General features: G+C 36.1%; 1 protein-coding gene across 6 annotated transcripts in view; it reads left to right on the top strand.

Annotated features, from left to right (window-relative positions):
* Positions 1–23,236, top strand: part of NUBPL (NUBP iron-sulfur cluster assembly factor, mitochondrial) — a 218,560-nt gene extending 195,324 nt beyond the window's left edge. For 2 of the 6 annotated variants that reach the window (XR_009051433.1, XR_009051431.1), the window contains 4 exons: positions 8,832–8,952; positions 12,249–12,331; positions 15,609–15,918; positions 19,884–23,236. Coding sequence is in view for 3 of the 6 variants with exons in the window: in XM_057723126.1 (XP_057579109.1) it covers positions 8,832–8,952; positions 12,249–12,331; positions 15,609–15,686 (282 nt within the window). In the remaining 3 variants the exon portion in view is untranslated. Of the gene's footprint in view, positions 1–8,831; positions 8,953–12,176; positions 12,332–15,608; positions 16,049–19,740; positions 19,839–19,883 lie in introns of those variants that run through there. The other 4 variants (XR_009051432.1, XM_057723127.1, XM_057723126.1 and 1 more) reach the window with 4 other exon arrangements.
* Positions 23,237–23,653: the final 417 nt, after the last annotated feature.

Below are 23,653 nucleotides of genomic sequence, written 5' to 3'. Positions count from 1 at the left end.
CCCTTCTGAGCCAGTGATGGATTAGAATAATGTAAGAATAACATGCTAAAGGTTTGTGGTAGCTGATGTTATACAGGCATGCAGCATTTACTTTCGGTAAAACCAGCTGAGGTAAAAAGAAAAAAGGATCTCATACTTTGATGAGACATTAAAGACTGATTGAGTGTGCTTACAGCTGCTTCTCAGTGGTATTATGTAAATTAAGCTATGGCAAAGCGTCTGTTTTCTAGTGTGTCTGCGATCAAAGCATACACAGAATAGCTTTGCAGTAAACACCAACAGCTTAACAACATACAAAGTGTTCACACAGCATAAAGCTTTTTTGGGTGGTGAGGGTAGGGGGTGGTCGTGTGGATATGTATTCTGTCCTATTTAAAAGAAGACTTTATGAATAACATTGTAATATGGATATTATAATCTTCTTCTTTATTACTCTAGCTACCCCTGTTCGAAAGTCATTGATTATAGAGGACTCCTCATAAATGAACTAGGGCAATGTTTTCTAATCTTTTTAATACTGAAAGCTCTCTTTTAAATTTTCTCCCAACTAATCCTATGTTTTGAAAAAGTTGTTCAGCCACATAGTGTGCATATCTGAGGAAGTAATTTGTTTTCTCTTTTCTAGTTAAATATATGTATGTATGACTGTTGTATCAGCTTCTGAACAGAAAGAGATAACCACACATGAGTGTTATCACACTCAGTTGATGTAATTTCAACTTAAAAGCAAAGAAACTTGACGATTTATCTGTCCTGAATAGTCTTAAACGTAAATGTTTTATTTCTGTTCAATTTTTTAAAATATTCATAAATCACAGACCCCGATAATTTTTTTTTGTATCTTTAGGACCTTAGAACAGCATTAGGTAGGAGAACTATCAAAATAAGTTCTACAGTCAGACTTTAGTTGTCAACAGCAGCACTGTCCAACAGAAATATAATTCAAGCCACAAATGCAATTTTAAAGTTTTTAGTAGCTGTATTTAAAAAAATAGAAAAAAACAAGTGAAGTTAATTTTAATAATATACTTAACTCAGTGTATTGAAAATACTGTCATTTCAGCATGAAATCAATATAAAAATTGAGAATCAAGTGAAAAGGAATTGCATTTAAAAATACTAGGAATTCTGACAGTTCAATAAGGAAAAAAAAACACATAATCAATGGAAAAAATAGATAAGAGACCTGAACAGATACTTTACAGAGCAGTACATACAAATGACCAATAAACGTAAAAATGTGCTTAACTTTCTTACTAATTTTGGCAACACAAATTAAAACCACACTGCAGAGGAGAGCTGGGCACAGAGGCAGAATGAGAAAAAACTGGACTGCACCTATACCTCTGCAATTTTCACCCACCTCTGACCACAGGCACCCTTTAGAGTTCAAGGCCTAAGGCTACATCTTCTCTTCCCAATCTCATGCTACTTTACCTGCGGTGAACTGTAACCAGGAGCCATATAAGAAAGGAGATTCTAGGAAATACAGTTCCCAGTGTAAACAGATTGACAATTGAACAATCCAGCATGATGAGATACTACTACATACTTACTATACTTGCCAAAATGAAAAAAGCCTGATGATAGCAAATGTCGATGAAGCTGTGGCACAGCTGGAGTTCTCGTTCATTGCCAGTGGGAGTATAAATTCGTAGAACTTTATTAGAAAACTGGCATTTTTTTTTACTGGAGTTAAATATGCATAACCTAATGCCCAGCAAAAAAAAAGACATGTATTAAGACATTCGTAGAAGCATTGTTTATAAGAGCTGGAATTTGGAAACAACACACATGATCCAACAAGAGAATGAATAATTGTGATATAGTCATCGTGGAATCTTAGGACTCAGTGAAAATGAACTACAGATGTACATGGTTTAGCTGGATGAATCACACAGACACAAAAGAATATATGGCATGATCACATTCATATCAAGTTCAAAACTAGACAAAATTAATTTATGGTGTTAGAAATCAGGTTGTTAGTTTATGCTTTTGGCAGCGTATTTTGGAGAGTACACACGGAGACTCCTAGGGTGCTGGCAACGTTTTATTAACAGCGTCATGGTAACATGGGCCTACTTAACTTTATGTTAAATCCATTCAGTCATGCACTTATGATTTGTGTGCTTTTTGTGTGTATTTGTGATACACTTCAAGGAAAAAGCTTAGAGAATAACTTGTAAATTTTAAAAAATTATTAAGATATTTTACATTCTTTTACTTGTACTAAGTCTTTGATATCCAGTGTGTGTTTTACACTTACAGCACATCCCAATTCAGACTGGCCACATTTCAAGTGCTTAGTAGCCACATGTAGTCCACATGTGGCTACCTTATTAGACATTGATGGTCTAGAACCCCATCATTTCAGAGCTTCTCTGGGTTTAGGCTTTATTTCAGTTCTTTCCTTGGAGTGTCATGTGGAAAGAATAGGGGATTGTTCTTCCCAAAGACCTCATCTTAAGTTTACTGTGACTGCTCTGTTTTTATAGAATATTTTCTATTTAAAACAGTTGATTATTTTTGTGTGCAGGTTAAAAGATGCCCAATAAAACATCATTTTGTTTATTTGTTCTTATTGCTTTATTGGCTTCTCTTCACATAAGCACCTTTTTTTTAAAAAAAAAAAAAAGCAAACATTTTATTGAAGTGTGATATACATACACAAAAGGGCATAAATTGTGAATATATATAGCTCAGTGAATTTTTGCAAAGTGAACACACCCACTGTTTGTATTCAAGAAATAGAACATTACCGGAACCCCGGAAGCTGCTGCCTTGTGCCACCTCCTAGTCACTATCCCCAAAGCAGATTAGTTTTACCTGTTTGTGAACTTCATATAGATGGAATAATAAATATATACTTTTGTGTGCCTTCTTTTGCTTAAAATTATGTTTGAGAGATTCACGCATACTGTTGATTGTAGCTATAGTTCTCTGTGTAGCATTCCATTTTGTGAATATACCACAATTTATTTGTCCGTTTTACTGTTGATGGACATTTTTGTGTAGTTTTCCATTTTCGGATAATTAGTTAACAACACTTTTGTAGTGTCTTTTGGTGATTGTTCACATTTTTGTTAATGTATATGGAGTGGCAATACCGTGCCATGATATAGGCATACATCAGTTTAAGTAGATAACTACCAAACAGTTTTCCAAAATGGGGTACCACTTTACACGCAGCTGAAGCTATGAGTTTTAGTTGTTCCTTGTCCTCACCAACATTTGGTATTTGGGATTTTTTTGGGGGGGTGTGTTGTAGTCATAAGGACGTTTTTCTGTTCTAATCAGGTCTTAAGCATAAATATATGGTATCTCATTGTGGTTCTAATTTACATTTCCCTGATGATAATTGAACACTTTTTTCATGTTTGTTCGTCTTTGGATATCTTTTTTTAATGAAGTTCCTGTTAAGTCTCTTGCCCACTTCTCTGTTGTATTATCTCATTTTTTTTCTTGTTGATTTATAGGAATTCCTTATATATTCCAGATAAAAGTCCTTTGTTATATATGTGTATTATGGATACCATCTCTTGCTCTATAGCATGCCTTTTTACTCTCTTAATTATGTCTTCTGATAAGTTAAGAATTTTAATGTAGTCAAATTTAAGAAAAATTTTTCATTTATGTTTAGTGCTTCTTTGTGTCCTGCTAGAACAATCTTTGCCTGCCTCCAAGGTTATAAGTATATTTTTCTGTTTTCTTCCAAATGTATTATTGTTTTATCTTTCACATTAGCTCTACAATCCATCTGGAATTAATTTTTGTGTATGGTGTGAGATAGAGGGTTGAGTCCTTATTTTCCTTATGGATATCCAATTAACATGCAGCTCTGTGTCATCTCCATTATAAATGAGTGACTTTCATGTGTGAGTCTGTTCTGGGTTCACAGTTGCATTCCATTACTTTTTCTTTTTTTTTTTTTAAAGAAGGTGATATTTGTGTGGGAAGTTTTTAAGATGAGGGAATTCTAGAGTTAAGGGGAATTACTTTTTTCAAGATAATCTAGAAAGCAGTATTAGGGCGTTTATTCTTTAACTAGAAGAATATTACAAGTAATAGAGCCAAGTTTAGGTATCACAACCTCTTAATTTTAAACATATAGAGGGTTGTTTATCTCTAAATTGTTTTGATTATACATTCTTATCAATAAATGATGTTTGAAAATATATATATAATTATATAGAGATTCTATAATGTATACTGTATAAGATATATATTATAAGTTATATTGTATAAATAGATATACAGTATAAATTATATGTACCTATGTATAGATTTTCTAATGTATACTATATATAGATATATAGTACACACTTATTTTACTGCATTAATATGTTATTTTCAATATAACACACACACACAATTGGAATTAAAAAGGAAATCATAAGGAAGAAACAAAAATTTTAATACTTTCTTCTTATACCCCTGTGTCAGCCAGTGTGGACTGGACTATGTGTACTAACAACCCTGAAATTTCAGTGGCTTAAAACAGCATGAGTTTATTTCTGTCATGCTGCACGTCCATTATGGTCTGGCTTTAACACTCTTCTGCGTTGTTCTTACTCTAGCACCCAGACTGGTGGAGCAGCCACGTTCTGGAAGCTTGCTAGTCCCAGGGACAGAGGGAAACATACTGGGGAATGAGCGCTTAAAGCTTCTGCCTAGATGTGACACGTCACTTCAGCTCACATTTCATTGTCCAGAACAAGTTACGTGTCCTCACTTAATTGCAAAGAAGAAAAATGCTAACCTTGTGCCCAGGAGAAAAATCCTGTGCAGAGACGAACTGTGCAGGAGAACTACAGTATTTTAGACAGCACTAAAAACTATCACCTCTGAAATGACTGATTTCAGAGCACACAGCCCTGGATTTGTGTTTGTCTAAGAAAATAAACACCCAAAGACAAGTACTTTTAGTTTTTCCATTCCATGCTGTTGTTAAAACCCTACAGTCCTGAGAAATGAGTCTCCTACAACTATAGGCACAGTGGTCTCTCTTGCTTAAAACCCTTCAGTGGCATCTCTGCACTCGTACAACCCAGACACCTAACATGGCCTGCAGGCCCTACCTTTCAAGCCCCATCTCACACCACTCACCCCATACCTTAACCATTCTGCCTTTCAGTTCCGTGAAGGAGATGTGCTCCTCCTTCTGTCTTGAGTGTGTTTTCTCCCTTTCTCCTTGTTTTTACCTGGTTATTCTTTAACTGTTAGATCAAACATTTCCTGAAGGAAGTCCTCTGTGACTCCCAGGGTAGATAGAATCCTCTCTGTTCTACAGTCTCAAAATATTCTGTACTTTGCTTCTAGAGAAGCTGTTCCAGTTTCTAAAATACATTTTTGCACTAATTGTTCAATCTGTTTCTCCAGTTAGCATGCAAGCTCCAAGTCTGCGTTGCTCAGCACTGTATGCTACTCCTTGTGTTTAGCCTAGTTACTGGCATATAATAGGATCTCATTAAATACTGTGTTTAGTTATAGGTTTATGTCTGTGACATTTATGTAGTCTATATAGAGGATGTCTGAGACATTTATACAGTCCATAGTGAACGATTTGATAAGTTAATCACAAACAAACTGCAAATATACTCTTGCTCCATGCTTCTATATCTTGGAAAGTCTAAGAGATTCCAGAGAAGGAATACTTTTCCCATTCTTTCTGGAATAAAATATACCCTTACTTAAATTTTCACATTGTTTCTTGTTTTCCCTTGAGTGATATTTTTATGTTAAAGCTGAAAGCCTTACAGTTAGCGGATATATCACATTTAACATAAATGGCAGTAAAACTGCCCAAGTAATGAGTGTATTATATAGACATAGTGAATAAAATAAGCTGTGTGGTATTTAGCTAGGTTTCCCTCTAGCTTTCTGAAGATTGTATTGAATTACCAAAACACAGTGTGATTTATTTTTTGTGATACTTTGCATCAGCAAAAGGGCGTGTGTTGCTTGGAAAATGCTTACCTACAAATTTATATCCCTATTTGTTTTCATTTACATGTGTTGTAGGAAACTTTAGTCTTTCCTGTTTCTCTTTTCAGAAAGAATAACAAATTTGATCACCTTCTTGTTTATATGCTTCATTGTGGACTATCAGTGCTATTCTGCATTTAAAATGCAAATATTCTAATAGAGATATCTCCCATAATGATAATCTTGTTGGTGGGATTGATAGGAGGATATAAACATTGTTATCTCTAAGCCTCTGATAGCTTTCCCCATTTTTATTCTAGAAGAGAACCATGGCTTCCCATCAATAAGAAGTAAGATTAAAAGGATCATGAATAAGGATTATGTTTGCAGAGCCTGTCTATTTATTCAACAAATGTTTATGAAGTATCTAGTTTGTGCCAGAAGCTGGGGAAACTCAGAAAGAGATGGACACTTTGTATATAGCTTTAAATTTTTTAAGCTCTTTATTGGAATATAATTGCTTTACACTGCTGTGCCAATTTTTGAGGTACACCAAAATGAATCAGCTGTATTTATACACATATCCCCACCCTCCTGCAACTCCTTTCCACCCTCCCTATCCTGGCCCTCTAACTCATTCACCCATCATCGAGTTTGTCTCCTTATGTTATGCAGGAACTTCCCACGAGCTATCTGTTTTACATTTGGTGGTGTATATATGTCAAAGCTACTTTCTCACTTCGTCCTAGCTTCCCCATTCCACCCCCACCCCCAACCCTGTGTCCTCAAGTCCATTCTCTACATCTGCATCTTTACTCTTGCCCTGTCACTGGGTTCATCAGTACCTTTTTTTTTTTTTTTAGATTCCATACATGTGAGTTAGCATACGGTATTTGTTTTTCTCTTTCTGGCTCACTTCTCTCTGTATGACAGACTCTAGGTCCATCCCCCTCACTACAAATAACAGTTTCATTCCTTTTTATGGCTGAGTAATATTCCATTGTATATATGTGCCACATCTTCTTCATCCATTCATCTGTTGATGGACATTTAGGTTGCTTCCACGTCCTGGCTGTTGTAAACAGTGCTGCAATGAACATTATGGTACATGTTTCTTTTTGGATTATGGTTTGCTTCAGATATATGCTCAGGAGTGGGATTGCTGGGTCATATGGTAGTTCCATTTTTAGTTTTTTAAGGAACCTCCAAACTGTTTTCCATAGTGGCTGTACCAACTTACATTCCCACCAACAGTGCAGGAGGGTTCCCTTTTCTCCACAGCCTCTCCAGCATTTATTGTTTTTAGCTTTTTTGTTGAAGACCATTCTGACTGGTGTGAGGTGATACCTCATTGTGGCTTGGACTTGCATTTCTCTAATGATTAGTGATGCTGAGCATCTTTTCATCTGTTAGCCATCTGCATGTCTTCTTTGGAGAAATGTCTATTTAGGTCTTCCTCCCATTTGTGGATTGGGTTATTTATTTGCTTTTTTGGTATTAAGCTGGATGAGCTGCTTGTATATTCTGGAGATTAATCCTTTGTCTGTTGCTTCGTTGGCACATATTTTCTCCCATTCTGGGGGTTGTCTTCTAGCCTTGTTTATGGTTTCTTTCACTGTGCAAAAGCTTTTAAGTTTCACTAGGTCCCATTTGTTTATTCTTGATTTTATTTCCATGATTCTAGGAGGTGGGTCAAAAAGGATCCTGCTTTGATTTATGTCATACAGTGTTCTACCTATGTTTTCCTCTAGGAGTTTTATAGTGTCTGGCCTTACATTTAGGTCTTTAATCCATTTTGAGTTTCTTTTTGTGTATGATGTTAGGAAGTGTTCTAATTTCATTCTTTTACATGTAGCTGTCCAGCTTTCCCAGCACCACTTTTTAAAGAGGCTGTCTTTTTTCCATTATATATTCTTGCCTCTTTTGTCAACGATAAGGTGCCCATATGTGCGGTGGATTTATCTCTGGGCTGTCTATTCTGTTCCATTCATCTTCCTTTCTATTTTTGTGCCAGTACCATACCGTCTTGATCACTGTAGCCTTGTAGTAGCTTTAAATTTTTGTTTTAAACAATAACATTTTGTTAAGAGCTGAGTTTGTGTTTTGCTAGCTGTGTCAGTTTTCTCACCTATAGAAAGGGGATAATAAAAACTCAATCTCATAAAGTTCTGTGAGGATTAAATAAGATAGCGCATATAAAGCACTTATCCCAGTGCCTGACATAGAATAAGCACTCAGTATGTGTTAGCTGTTATTTACGGTGAGGCTTTGTCCACAGTTAGCCTCTTAACTACGCCTTTTCCTGTGTTTCTTCCTGCTTATTTTTTCCATATTGGCCTCAGAAGTGAATTTCTAACATATACATCTTATGTGTATCACTACTTCTTTAGTACCGTCTCTGTTGTCTCAAGAAGAAGGTCTCAAATACAGGGATGGCGTTTGGCATCTTACTGTCTGACCCTGACCTTTCTTACCAAAGTAGCTTCTGCCCTAGCATCTTACTGGGTTGCAGCCCAAGTAGGCCATACAAATTATATTCTGCTACCTTGGCGTGCACTCTTTCTTCTCCCCAGAATTCCTGATGTAGGCCTCAGCCCCTCTTCTCACACTCAACCTGAAGAAGCAATTCTCTAAGGGCAACTCAGAGATCCCTCTTATTCTTCCCAAATAGAATTTTTTGATCCCTGTCATTTATGTCTTTAACATTTATCTCATTATTAGAGTTAATGGCATGCCTTGCTCTCTCACTAGCTTGAGTTCCTTGAGAGCAGAGACCATAACTTATTCATCATTGTATCACTGGAAACTAGTAGGCATGCAGTAAAAACTTGTTGAAATAAAATAAAATGGATTGAAATTTGGTTTAATTTTATTTTGATTTCAGTGTGTCTTTATTATTCTAGGTTCTGGGCCTTGTCCAAAATATGAGTGTTTTCCAGTGTCCAAAATGTAAACACAAAACTCATATTTTTGGTGCTGATGGTGCAAGAAGACTAGCACGGACCCTTAATCTTGATATTCTAGGTAAGACCACAGGATATTCTTTTGCAAAGGAAATGGCATGGTGAGAAGAATGTCTCAGAAAACGATGAATTGCTTTTGGCTTTGTGTTTTAAATTCTTAATCTAGCACAGTTCTGTGTGTTAACCTTTCTTTGGCTTTTTGTAATACTTCATTAGTGGAAGGCTTTTTTGAACAGGGGGTTAGTTCTGCCAATTATGATAATTCTTGCTATAGATAAAAACTGGCTACACTTGAATTTGAGAAGAGAGTTTTGTGTTTTGAGTACTGTGATTTGAGGCCCACATTTTAAGTAATGGTCATCAGTTTGTGTGCTAAGTTGGGAAGATACCTCTCAGTATAAGCAGATATATACAGAAATACCTATTCCATATGTTGTAGCAACCTTTGGAAGTGTCAGTTCTTGGTGTGTATGAAGAAATGCCTTCCTGATCAGTTCTGAATTTATTAGTCATTTTGCTCTAGAAAAACAGTATTTTCTGTTTTCTATAATCATTTTATATGTAATCTTTTTATTCTGTAATCTTTTAATGCCATGTCTATAAAATATGGCACCTGAAATCTACATTGTCTAATGTATTCATGTTACTGAATTGAAGGATTAATGAGTGTTTTGAGGAGAAGTAAAATCATATGTTAAAGGAGCAAAACACAGATTTTAGATTTTAGAATTTTAACAGATCCACAAGCAACTTAATGGACTTTTTAGGAAACGTTTTGATATTCTACTTATGCGTTTCTGTTCAGGGCAAAGGCAGATGTTAGATGCTCAATAAGGGAGGTATAGAGTGAATTATTAGCTTTAGGTAGTTAGCAATTAAGATCCTTAGCGATCAAGGAATTTCAAAACATTCTTTATTATAATTAAGTTTCTAAAAGTTGATGTTACATGTGTTATTGTTTTTATGCATTTGTACTATAGCAGCTACCACAGCACCAGGTGAATACTAATGATATATTTTGATACATTGTTATAAGTATAGCTACTAATTATATTCTGCAACTGTTTTTCATTTAACTAACCTAGGAAGTTCAGTTTTTCAAATCTGCATAATAACATAACAGATTGACATTCACTTACATAATAAAGTAAATGTGTAATTATAATGGCATTATTGAGTTATGCTGACAGTATTATAATTCCCTAATTTATGAATGGGTGGTATAATTTTATAAGACAGTTATTTAGAATTTGAAACATGTCTCCTAGAGAAGCAATCTCATGTATAGAAGTTACATTTTAACCAATGGCTCACAAATGTAATCAGAAATTCAGAAACACTGATTACTGATCACAGAAAGTGGGTAGTGCTATAGACTGCTGTACCTCAAAGTGCTATGCGAAAAATAATTTAGAGTTTTAACATAGAGCACAACTCCCCCTTTTCATGTGGTCATGGGGCACAGAGGATCTCCCACGAACTGGAGCAAGGGCTCTGATGATGAAGAGGTTGGAACTGGGAATGAGGAACTGAAATCAGGGAAAGAGCTCTCACAGCTATGGCCTCCTGGCCGGGTGAAACCCCCAAGACCCTTATTTGTCCTTTATTGACTCCCTGACTGCCTCTTATTTTCATCCATGGGGCTGTGTTTCAAATGATTATTTAGTAAAATGGCTCTTCTGTACCTTATCCATATTCACCTACAGGGACAGTTTATACATAGTAGGTAAGGTCTTGGATTGTGTCATAGAAACCCCTTTAACATACGTCTCTGAAATGTGCTTCCTTCAACCCTCGTCACTCAAAAATACTTTTCAAGGCCAGGTGAACTTCACCCACTCTCTTTACCTGTACTCCTTTTAATCCTCTGTGTGCAAGTAGTAGTCCATTACTGCCCTCACTGTGCCACCTGTTTTCTAGCAAGGTTTTCCTCTTTCTTGTTCTACTCTTCTATGGATTGTGAGTCTCTGGAGGGCAGAAATGATGTCACGAGGTGACTATATTAATGGAGAAGGTTTTACTTGTCTTTCTTCCATTACTGCAGTAGAAATGAAAGCATTCAGGATTCTTTATTATAAAATGGCAGTTCATAAATCAAGAGAAAAAACCTTGTGGGTTTCTAAGTATTTTCTGTAACATATCTTGCCCCGCCTGCCCCTGTAACAGCTTTCTACAGTCTAAAATTGATCTATAGAATAGACATCAAATTTACTGAAAAGCTGGTCTTTAAGTGGTTTTTGAAGTATTCATGTATTTTGTCTATTGAGCTTTCAGGAAAGACAAAGAGTTGGTTAAGATCTCAAAATTTGCTGGTAGGAGGAGTATGAAATATCTGTTCCTGCATTACTTCATAATATAAATTGTAGTTGGTTTATAATTTTGTAATACATTCTTCTGCATTATTGCCAATGCTTGACATGATGCTGAATGAATTCTTTAAATAAAACACACACACACACACACACACACACACACACACACACACACACACATGTTTCAGTAACCTTTGCATGGACTTAGAGTAGTTCGAAGAATGCTGAGTACCATGACAAGTCAACTCTTCTACTCCTTTTACTGCATTTTTAATCTCAGCCTTTTGAAAGGCTTCATTTGTGATGGTGTGGTAGAAAGAGTCAACTGGATGATGGATCAGAGCATTTTCCCTCTAACTTCTACTACCTAATATATCCTCAGGAAAGACACACATTCAAGTGTCTTGAGGTTAGACACTCTGACCTCAAGTCTGTATATTGGAGGTTCTTATTATATATTTCCTGAGAGCTCGTCAAGCTCACAAGTTATATATAATGCTATATGGATTAATATGTAATAAAAGAAAAATAATTCAGTCTCATAAAGAGACAGATAGTTGAAATAACAGGTCTGGCCTACTTTTCAGTAGTTCTCGTAACTCACTCAGCTGCCAACATCAGGAAGATTATTTTTTGTGCTTTTTTAAAACTACTTTGCCTCCCTGTCTTTTCCTCTTCAATTTGCTCTTATTATGTGGCAAGGTATGTCTATATCAGTCATTACAGGGAGAAAAATTTACAGATGTCTTCCAGGCCATTTGTTGCTGGAAAACTTTAGCAAAGATTAAATCAGAGGCCTTATTCCTTGATTGGCTGCCACACTGCTTTCATATATACACATGTGATCATGGTACTACCCTCACATGGAATATTTTGCCCCTAATTTTCATTTGAAATTTGTTTTTCAGAGACTTAGCAATTTGAGGATTGTCATAACTCAAGTTGATTTGAATCGATTTGTTTCTTTCTGCAGTTCAAAGAATAAAATTCCAAAAGCCTATATAAACTTTTGTGGTACTAATGGATATCTGGTGGGCTCTTTTAGGAGACATTCCCTTACATCTTAATATAAGGGAAGCTTCAGATACAGGCCAGCCGATTGTATTTTCACAGCCTGAAAGTGATGAGGTAAGTTATATTTCTAAATATGTGTTTTAATTTCTTTTCACAGGATGTATACTTTTTGATATATAGAAAGTTGGGGAGATCAAGTTTGTCTATTTGGAATGCATATATGAAACAAAGATTAGTTAACTTATCCAAAGTATCTTTAAGTTACTATTTTATATGGTAGACATACCAGTGCTGATTCTGAATTATCAGCAGAACAGGTTCGCCTACAAAGAACTGTCACCCAACCAGTTTTCTCATGAAGAACATGAACAGTGAGAGCTTGTAGAGTTCTTATCTTGCTGGTTAGCAATATTTAACTGCCTAAGGTTATTATATTTCAGTATTAGAAGTTCAGCTGATTGTTGGGAGAAGGAAACCTAATGCAGGAAAATATTGAGTTGGATATAGGTAAACTGTATAAACCTTTAGAGATGGGATTTTCATTGCATTTATTTTAATAAATATGATTGGGGAGGTGAGGTGGGAAAACTAGTAGTGTTTTATAGCTAATATTATTGGGGATACAGGTGTTAGATTTTCAAAGATTGATGAAGCTTAATACCTTTAAGCATAAACTCTTTTATTTTATTCCTTTTTAAAACAGAAATAAAATCAGTCATATATATATATCTCTTCTTTCCTAAGTAACACTTGCTATTTAAGTTATAAAGTGAGCCAACATCTGGTACATCGGTTTTGATGTAGTTTTTGTGCTCCTTTGCCAAACAACCCCAATCAGTCTTCTAGTAGTTTCTCTCTTTTTTCCCTTAGCTAATGAGTATAACTTTACAGTACTGTTACTTTGTCCATCCATAACTACTACCTCTTTCATTTTAGTTTGCTTCCTCTAATCCCATGTGAACTGGAAAATGAAAGAGCCAAGCTTGGTTAGAGCTGTGAGTAAAGTAAGGGCAAAATTGACAATTAGGAGTCTCAGATTGGTAAAGTAGATTCGTTTTGAATTATCTCTTTCAGAGGCCCAGAGCGCCTTTCTCTTTCTTGAGAGTCAGCAGTTATAGCACAGGTGATTGAGTTGCTGGGAATATGATCTCCGGGTAAATGTAGTGTAGTACTTATCATTGTTTTTCTTTTCTCTGCCTTTTAGATAATAAATGTTAAATTTCCTTTTCAGTCTTTTCTTAGAAATCTTTCAGATAAGCAAAAACCATAACCTTTTATTGCTTTCATAATTGTAGTCTGGCAATCCCAACTACCATAGGTATACTTTATGCAGTGAATGAAAAGTTGTATGAAAATTGAGGATTTTTTAAACTATACACTTTTAAATGCTTCCTGAGAACAGATTATTTAAAGACATTCTTTGGGTGAATCTTTTTGAATACGAATGATTACCTACCAGTTTATTTCAATTTTGAATTTAAGTGTTTAAATATTTTCCCACCTATCCATTATTGCTTTTTCCTTTGAGATTTTCCAAAAGCAAGAAACATTTCAAAAAGTTAAAGGAATGTAATATAACAGAGAACATATAGTAACCATCAAAAGGTAATATGATTTAAAGCTCTAAACAACAGTGTTTGTAGAGTTTTTTGGAGTTACATGGTTTGTTTTTGTTTGTTTGTTTTATTTTTTGGGGGGGGTACACCAAGTTCAATCATCTGCTTTTATACACATATCCCCGGAGTTACATGTTTTTAAAATCTTATTTACATTTACATAAGCTTTAGACCTATTATTAGACCTATTATTTTACTGTTGCTGGGTGACATTTATGGGAATGTGAGCAAGCTACCTCTTTGTGGTTTAAGTTAAATTTGATTTGGTGAGCTCTCTACTAAAGTAGTGAGAGTTTCATGCACCACGTCGTCAGCCTTACATTTGAAGACTTCTGAGCAATTTTAAGGTTTAGACATGTCCATGAAAAGGAGAAAAAAAAAAAAGAAGAAGCCTTGTATTTATTTTGTTTCCATGGAAGTTATTACTTCCTACTCTTAGATTGCAGACATTCATTATTATTGACCATCTTTCTAATAATAATAGCAGTTCAAGTATGCTAGACACTGTTAGGCATTTTACTTTCTTTGCTTACAACTTAATGCAATATATAAAGTCCCCATTTTGCAGATGAGGAAACTGAGGTTCATAGAAGCTAAATAATTTTCCCAAAGTCACAGAGCTAATAAATGGCAAGATGTGATTAAAAGGCAAGTCTTTTCCTTCCAAAGGTTGTCCTCTTTCCACTGTATCACCTTCTGGGTCCTCTACTATAATAGCTATTCTTTCCTCAGTTCCTTCTAAGAAGTGAGTACAATACTTGAGTGCATTAAATACAATATATTATCTTATTTGGTTCTAATAGCATATTTGTGAGATATGTATGATAATCTCTATTTTTCAGATGAAGAAGCAGAGGTTCTATTATAGTAAGGAATTTGTCCAAGATAGTACTAGAGGCTGTTTCCACACTCAGCTCTGAAACTGTAACGCATGCATCCTCTTCCCAATGCAGTATCTGCTTCCCTTCCTAATTAATTGCGAGATTACTTCGGGGTCTGTCTAGTGTGTATATTTAGGCTAGCTTTCAGTTCACCTCCTTTTCATACCCCGGAGAGCTAGGGAAGAGGGTGGGCACACCCTGCCCCTCAGGTCCCACTGGCGTGCGCAACCACAGGGCACAGTACAGAGGATCTTACTCTGGGTCTGAGAATTCCCTGAAGTTATTTCCAGAATGTATGAATGGGCATTTTTCTGGGGAATTGAACAAGGACTTTTAGTAGATTCTCAAAGAGATCTCTGCATGAAAGGAAAAGCATTAATCTGTATTAGCTTGGGGTTTCATTACCAAGAATGCCACTTTCTAAGTGTGACCTTAGGCAAATTCCCTCATGTCTCTGAACCTTTCTGTCCATCTGTAAATTGATATTGTAATGAGAAGGATTCAATGAGATGATAATGTGAATACTTTGAAAAATGCCAGGTAGAATACAACTATGAGTATTTGTGTCTTCTGAAATGTCCTGCATAAGATGTTACAGCACTAAATGTCTTTCTTCTGCCTCTTATCAAAGGGTTGAGTCCATTTACGCCCTTCCCCTTGTGTAGCTTCAAGTGTATGTCACTCTTTGGTGGCATCTAAAAATCAGAGCAGAATTTGAATCATGAGATGAGGGTAGGGTTCTCAGCTTCAGCATTAAAGACATTAAGTCCTAGGTATTAGGAAGCTGTTGAGTCCTGGAATCAGGATCCTTCTGGTTATTCTTCTGGTGAATCTTACCTCCTGATAATCCTCTTCTCTTTTCCCCCATGAACTTAAATGGAAATATGCTCTCAGAAGTTGGTCACAGCCCTCTCAACAGATCCTGCCGTGTTTAGTGCCCATTCTACCTGCATGTCTTCCTTTAAAGAATGAAGCAAGTGTTTAATTGCCAACGTGATAAACTTCTACAAAAGTTAATGGGATGATTGCAGCATTATTTACAATAGCCAGGACATGGAAGCAACCTAAATGCCCATCAACAAATGAATGGATAAAGAAGATGTGGCATATATATACAATGGAATATTACTCAGCTATAAAAAGGAACGAGATGGAGCTATATGTCATGAGGTGGATAGACCTAGAGTCTGTCATACAGAGTGAAGTAAGTCAGAAAGAGAAAGACAAATATTGTATGCTCACTCACATATACGGAATCTAAAAAGGGTACTGATGAACTCAGTGACAAGACAAGAACAAGGATGCAGATGCAGAGAATGGACTGGAGAACTCGAGGTTTGGGAGGGGGCGGGGGGGTGGGGGTGGTGAAGGGGAAGCTGAGACGAAGCGAGAGAGCAGCACAGACATATATATACTACCAACCGTAAAGTAGATAGCCAGTGGGAAGTTGTTGTATAACAAAGGGAGTTCAACTCGAGGATGGAAGATGCCTTAGAGGACTGGGACGGGGAGGGTGGGGGGGACTCGAGGGAGGGAGGGAATACGGGGATATGTGTATAAAAACAGATGATTGAACTTGGTGTACCCCCAAAAAATAATAAATAAATGAATAAATTTTAAAAAAGTTAATGGGATGGAATATGCAAAATGATTTGTTCATTGTTAGCCCCTCAGATTGATGCTTTTTGTTGTTTGCTTTTAGGGGTTTACTGCAGGCAAATTTATTAATAAGTAAAAGTTTCATCTTTAGCTGTTTGTCTTCTTTCTAATCCTACCTTTTCTTCTCTCTCTTCCATCACTCCCTCCTCTCAGCACCAGGTTCCAGAGCTCTTATTCTCTGCCCATAAAATCTTTTAAAATTAGGCATTAGGGATTTAACACTTCCAGTAGTACTTAACTTTCAGAAGAAACAAACACTAAAAACATACTGATTAATTGAAAGGTACGAAATGTGCTGAATTTGAGGTATCATTGGAAAAGTTGGAAGGGGTTACAGTACCAATTAGAAAGCTCCAACAGGCTGCTGCTCACTCAGCCAAAGGTCGAAACCTTCTGTATATCTGCACCAGGGAGGAAAGGGGAGTAATTGAAACTCCAGATATAAATAGTGTAAAATAGCCAGAGAAAGCAGTAGAGGAAGGAAGAGAAAGTAGACACATAGGATTCAGAACTCTTAATTTCAATAGCCTTTCGCCTTGTTTGTGTAATTACAATTGTTCGTTCAAATATACCTACCTTTTGCCTTTGATCGAGTCCAGGACACAGTGATATAGATCCATGATTGACTGCTAATTTTGTGGTTTCATCTTTTTGTCAAATAAAAATCTTAATATTGACATGTTAGAAGTTGTGCTATAAACTATTCCTGGTAAAGACTTTTAAATGTAAGTAGAAACTTTATTATCTTATAACATACATTATTACCTATCATAGTCCTAATATGAAATGGCTATGTATGGAAAATCAGGACTTCAAATCTTTAAAAACAAAAACAAAGGGGAAAAACTCACCATAAAACTTCTTCACTTGGGTTGCCATCCAGTTCCTTTACTTGGTAATGATAGAGCAGACAGATAAGGTCCAGCTATACTATCTGTGTCTCTAGGTGGCTCAGTGAAAGATCTTGAGTAGGAGAGAGGGTCGGTCCATGTAGAGTTGAGTTGATGAGAAAGAGAGTGTGACTAGTTTGAGAAATCTAAATCATGTTTTTTATGTATGTTGTGTATATGTTTGCTTTTCACTACTTGTGGATTAAACAAAAGGGCGGGATTCAATTTACTTATTCCTCAGGCAGGAAAAGTGTTCAAAAGGATATGTTAGTATGAGCTCTTCAATGAGATTGTAAATTACTTGAGGCCATGATAGTAATAATAGTAACCGCTAGTATTTATTATTTGCTTCTTATATTCCAGTACTTCACATACTTTATTCTTACTTAATATGCCTCCAAGCCCTTTGAGGTAGATACTATTATACCCATTTTACAGATATGGAAATTGAGCCTAGAAGGGTTAATTAACTTGCCCAAGGCCAATGCTAATAAGTAATGGAACTAGGATTTTAAACCATGTCTGTCTGACCTCAAGGCCCCAACTCTTCACCAGTGAGCACTTCTGCCTCCCTTTTCTTTAATCATTACATCCCACAGATTTCCTGAAACAATGCTTTGCACACAATAAGAACCGAAAAGTATTTGTTGAAATGATACTGCATTGGCTGAAAAAATTCAATCTCAACGATTTTGTGGAAATTGAAACTGTTAAACTAAGCACTTTTAGTGGTTTCTCAGCAAATGACAATCTAACCATTACTTTGAGTGCGATATATTGAAAGTTTAAGCTTAGAGATAGTCCATTAAAAAGCAAAGGTTAAATGTAGCAGATTTGATTATTATGGAATCATTTAGTATTTTGTGTAGTCAGATAGGTTTATGTCTCTAATTTAACATAAGTAAGAACTAAGAGATTATAGAATGATGGCCTCAACTTGCCTTAATGAGCTTTAAATTTTCATTGTAAAATATTAGGCTTAAATACCTAGAAAAGCTATTAGGAGATAAAAGGTATTTATAAAGATGCATGGGTGAAAGTCAGCACTTTTAGATTTTAAGAGAAATATTTCTTTATAAAGTAAGTATATGTGATTTCCATTTTTTAAACAAAGTCTGCTGGTTTTGTTAACTATAGCAGACACAAACCATTTTAGATAAAATATTATGATTAGAATTACTTGTATTTTGAATTTACTGTTTAATATGTGATGTGGTAGAAGGAGCTGGGCTTTGGAGACAGGTAGACTCAGGTGTGAATGTTCTCCAGCCTGCTAACTTTGTGACTTTGAGCAGACAACTCCAGTTTCTTTATCCAAGTTGAGACAATAGTGTTTATTTTACGTAAGTAAGATTACTTATGAGATTACATAAGTGAGATTACTTATACTAGTACTTGGTATAGTATGTACTCAGTGAAAACGTATAAAGCCTTATGTTTTGAGAGCTTTTCTCTTAAAAAAAAAAAAGGATGCAAATGAAGTTTTACACTTCATCAAGTCATAGTAAAGAAGCCTCAGACAGTCCTTTTACCATGCAGAGTTGGGGAGCTGGTCAGCCTGGGTTCAAAGCCCAGGCTCATCTTACACTAGCTGTGATTCTGTGGACAAGACTCTCCACCTTTCGGGGTCTTGATTTTCTTGTCTGTAAAGTGGGAATAGTGACAGAATTTACCCCTTAGGATAACTGTGAGGATAAATGAAATAATACTTGGCAGATATTAAGTACTGAGGTAGATTTTAGCTATTACCATTACTTCCAGTAGCAGAAGAGGTAATAGTAGTAGTAGCAGCAGCAGCAGCAGCAGCAGGAGTAGTAGAAGTAGAAGTAGTATGTATATAAATGTATAAATTACTGGCTTTAGAGAATCTTACTATTGTCTTATAGTTACTTTTTAGAGATAAGATAGGAGAAATAAGTCGTATTTGCATTTCAGTTGTTTAAAACTTTAAAATGCAAATGCCATGACCATTGTTCTAACTGGACTGGGCAGGCATTAGGTTAGTTGTGGCCCACTTAGTGCTTAGGAGCTGCAGTTCGTGTGCTGTTGTACTGAGGTTCCAGAGATGAAGTATGACAACTGATTCCAGGAATTCTTGCGTGGTGCTTAAATCTCAGCAAATGGAGGTGCCTATAGGTGCTTGGTGCTAGTGTTAGACACTGTTGTCAGAGAGAATAAAGAAAATGCTTCCCAAAGATAAGCATAGGGTGGTGTTAGTAGTCTTTTCAAAAATGATTGATAGCTCTCATGGCAAAGAAGTTTGGCAGTATCTAACTCAGGATATCAGTTTGTCAGAAGAGGAAGGTGTAAGTTTTCTGCAACTCAACTGGGTTGCTAGTTTGCGGACACAGGAATTAGAGTTTGAAAAACAGTAATTGCTGCTACTAAATATTTTTTTCACAAAGTCACCTTCCAAATAGTTAACCTCCAAATAATCTGAAATCCTTTCGCCCCTTCCCCACCTGCAATGTTCACAGCAGTATCTTCTCACCATTGGATTTCCTCATCTCATTCAACCTTTCTACTGTTCAGTTCAGTAGACAGCTATGGCAAACAGTTTATGAGTCATTTGATGTCTACTGGGAAGAAATATAGAACAAACAGGTCTGTTCTTTTCCAGGCCAAAGCCTACCTAAGGATTGCTGCTGAAGTGGTAAGAAGATTGCCACCACCTCCAGAGTGACTCCCCAGGTGTCTTGGAAATTTGCCTGACAGTAAGACCTTTGGAAATCAGCAGTGTGAAACCTACAGAAATAATAGCAGTCATAGTTGTTTTCTTGTATTTCTAAAGAAATAATGTCTTAACTTCAGATCTGATTTGTTGAACCATGACTTACAAATAAAATTGTTACATGCCAATGCTTACTGCTACATTTAGGAATTTTTTTGAAAGCTATTGTGTACCAAGGTCACAGAACTGCATTTTATTTTATGGAACTACCCTTTAAGGAATCATGAGTTTATATTACAAGCCCAACCTTCAATTCAGGAGAGAACTGTGCTCTTTTTGCAGGACTGCAGAGTTAAAGGATTTACTGAGTGTGAGTATGGACATAAGTATGACACCTCTCCATTGGGCAGTTTGATCTGGGTTTGAATCCTGCTTCTAGTACTATCTTGGACACATTATTAATAGAGATGAACCTCTACTTCTTTATCTGGCCTAGATTCTCCTCTAGACTTAACGAATCTGAATCTGCAGGGGTAGGGTCTGGACGTGCATATTTTTAACAAGATCATAATGATGTTGATGATTCTGATTATGATGGCAATAATAATAATAATAATAATTAACATTTATCAAGTGTTTTCTTGTGTCCTTATAGTTAATCTTGCATTCGTATGAGTGGAGTACTCTTGTTATCTCTGCTTTACAGATGCGGAAACTGAGATATGGGAAAGTTAAGTGTCTTCCTGAAGGGTTACTGTTCTAGCAAGTGAAGGTTTGAACTTGGGCATTTGTTTCCTGGATCCTTCCCTTTGTACACCAAAGGGCATTTGTTTATTTCAAAAGAGGAATATGATTATAGTATTCAGAACTTATAGTATTCCTCAAACTTATTTGACCATGAACTCCCCCCAAACTCCCCTTTAGGAGCATTTCATGGAGTTCTTATTTCGAAGAATACACCTTGAAAAACATCTTGTCTGGTTGAAGCTCAGAGAGAGTCCAGGGCTTCCCAAGGTTATAAAGCTGTGAGCGCTGATGAGTCATTAGTTAATCCTCACTTATAAGAAGGTGGTCTGTGACTTTTGACAAATGCCTGAGTTCCTTTGCTCTGTAGTTAAGCAGCCAGAAAATTAGATAAAGAGTTACACGTCATTATAAACATGTTTTTGCACACTTATGTTCACCAAAAAAACTGTGCATGGCTGCTTATAGCACCTTTATTTGTAATAGCCAAAACAACCCAGAGTTTTTCAGTGAGTGAATGGTTAGAAAAACTGTGGTATATCCATACCATGGAATACTACTCAGCAATAAGAAAAGAACAAACTGTGGATACATGCAACAACCTGGATATATTCCGGAGAATTATGCTGAATGAAAAAGCTAATCCCAAAAGGTTTTGTATCATATAATTCAACTTATAAAACAATCTTGAAATGACAAAATTATAGACATGGTGAACAGATTACTGGTTTCCAGGGGTTAAGGGAAGGGATTTGCGATGGGGAAGGCAATTGTATTTGTGGCTATACAAGGGCAACATCAGAGATCCTTTTGAGGATGGAAGTGTTCTGTATCATGACTATCGATGTCGTAACTTGGTTGTGAAATTGTGCAGTAGCTTTATAGGATGTTACCATTGGAGAAAATTGGGTAAAGGGTACAATGGAATCTCTCTCTATTATTTCTTACAGCTGCATGTGAATCTGCAATTATCTCAAAATAAAAATAAAAGTATAATTTAAAAAAGCAAACTTGTGCTGCTGTGTCCGAACTGAAATCTCCTGGACCAAATTATCCATGCTAATTAAAATCATGAATAAAAGTATTTATGGACACCTGGTAATCGTCATTCATCACTCTGAAATGACTTAAGTTGTAGATATGTATTTGTATTTTATTGTCTTTTTGGAAGCAGGCCAATATAGATAATCATTGAGTATTTCTAAATACCAAAAAGCAAGTAATTGAACCAAGCTTAACTTTACCTGGAAAAAGAATAATTTAAATAAGCTCCAGAGGTGCTTAAAGTTGTGTACCATAATTTAATACATCTCATGGAGAAATGGGAAAGATAGACTTCACTCATAAATATATGACTTAGAGAAGATTCACATATATAATCACCTGCTCCATTCTCCCTCACCTGGTATTCTCTGCAGATGCTTCCGGGAAAGCCACTGGGAAAAAAATTTTGATTGGAGTTTGTACCCAGGTTCAAAAGTGGAGCGAGGGAAAGTAGCTTTAAAAGCAAGAATTAAGCTTATTCTAAAATTTTGCCCCTGGGTAGCCTTTGCTATGCTTCAGAGAGCTGACTTCAAATAGACTGTGAAGCATGGCTCGTCTGCCTGTTGCTGGCATAATGTTTATTCCTCATTCTTCACATTTCCGTAGAGTGTAGAGAATTTCCATTCCCCTGTCCAGGAGAGAAAGGCAAGCTCCCCCACTCACTCCATCCTGGGGAAACAGGAGTGACTGATGGGCACATTTCTTTCTACCTGTGCTTCTGTGATTTCAGCCAAATGCTGAGCTTTCTGAGGTAGGCTACAGGGAAGCCTGAAGTTGTCCATCTCTGCCTTGGAGTTGGGTGAGCATGTCCGTCTAATTTAGAGGTAGGGTATTTGGTAACCCATTGTGGTCACATGTCCTCTAATCCAGCTTTTTGTCAGTAATAAAGCTAATTTTTTTAAAACCTTTATCTGAATTCTATGTCTCTCATTTCTAAACAGGGGAAGAATCCCCCAACCAGATTCCAAGGAAACACACAATACCTTTCTAGAATCCTATAAAGTTAGAACTGAAGAATATATTTCAGATAAGTCCACCACTCTATTTGAAGTAAAAATTAAGTTCATTAATGGCTGGAGATTTTTTGGGGAGGTGGGGGGGAGTGAAGAGAGGTTTTTGTGGAGTGTACTACATATACAGTAAATCACAGAAGACATAAATACACAGATCAGTTAATTATGTACAAAGTGAACACCCATGTAACTACTAACCAGGTTAGGAAGTAGACCACAGCTAGTATCCCCAAAGCCCCAGTGTTTTCCTTCACAATCACTATCCTCTTCTTCCCTTACAAAGTTAACAACAAACTGATGTTTTAGCACCTGAGTCTGTGCCCTTAAGCATTATAGTTTTGCCTATGTTTTTGAAATTTTTATTAAATGGAACTGTACAGTATTTTGCTCTATACTGACTTGTTCTGTATTATATTTCTGAGATGCATGTCTACTGTTGCATATAGCTGTAATTTGTTCATATTTGTTGCTGTAGAGAATCCCACTGTTTGAATAAACAACTTACCCATTCCACTGTCTAGTTGGATATTTGCATTGATTCCAGTGTTTTACTATTACAAATAATACTGCTGTGAACATTCTTGTATATATTTTCTCGGTGTTCATGTGCTTGAATTTCTGTCGAGTTATTTCTGGGAGTGAAATTACTGGTAGTTGTGTAGTGGTATCTCATTGTGGTTTTAACTTGCATTTACCTGATTACAAATGAAGTTGAGCGCATTTACAGTTATGGGTTAATTAGATATCTTCTTATGTGCAGTGCCATTCAAATTTCTTGTGCATTTTCCTAACGTGTTGTTGGAGCATATATATTCTTTTTTTTTAAGCTCTTTATTGGAATATAATTGCTTTACACTCTTGTACCAGCTTTTGAGGTACACCAAAGTGAATCAGCTGTATTTATACATATATCCCCAT

The sequence above is a fragment of the Hippopotamus amphibius genome, chromosome 2 (assembly GCF_030028045.1).
Source record: "Hippopotamus amphibius kiboko isolate mHipAmp2 chromosome 2, mHipAmp2.hap2, whole genome shotgun sequence".
Classification (NCBI taxonomy): Eukaryota; Metazoa; Chordata; class Mammalia; order Artiodactyla; family Hippopotamidae; genus Hippopotamus; species Hippopotamus amphibius.
This window is presented reverse-complemented; position numbering and strand designations above follow the sequence as displayed.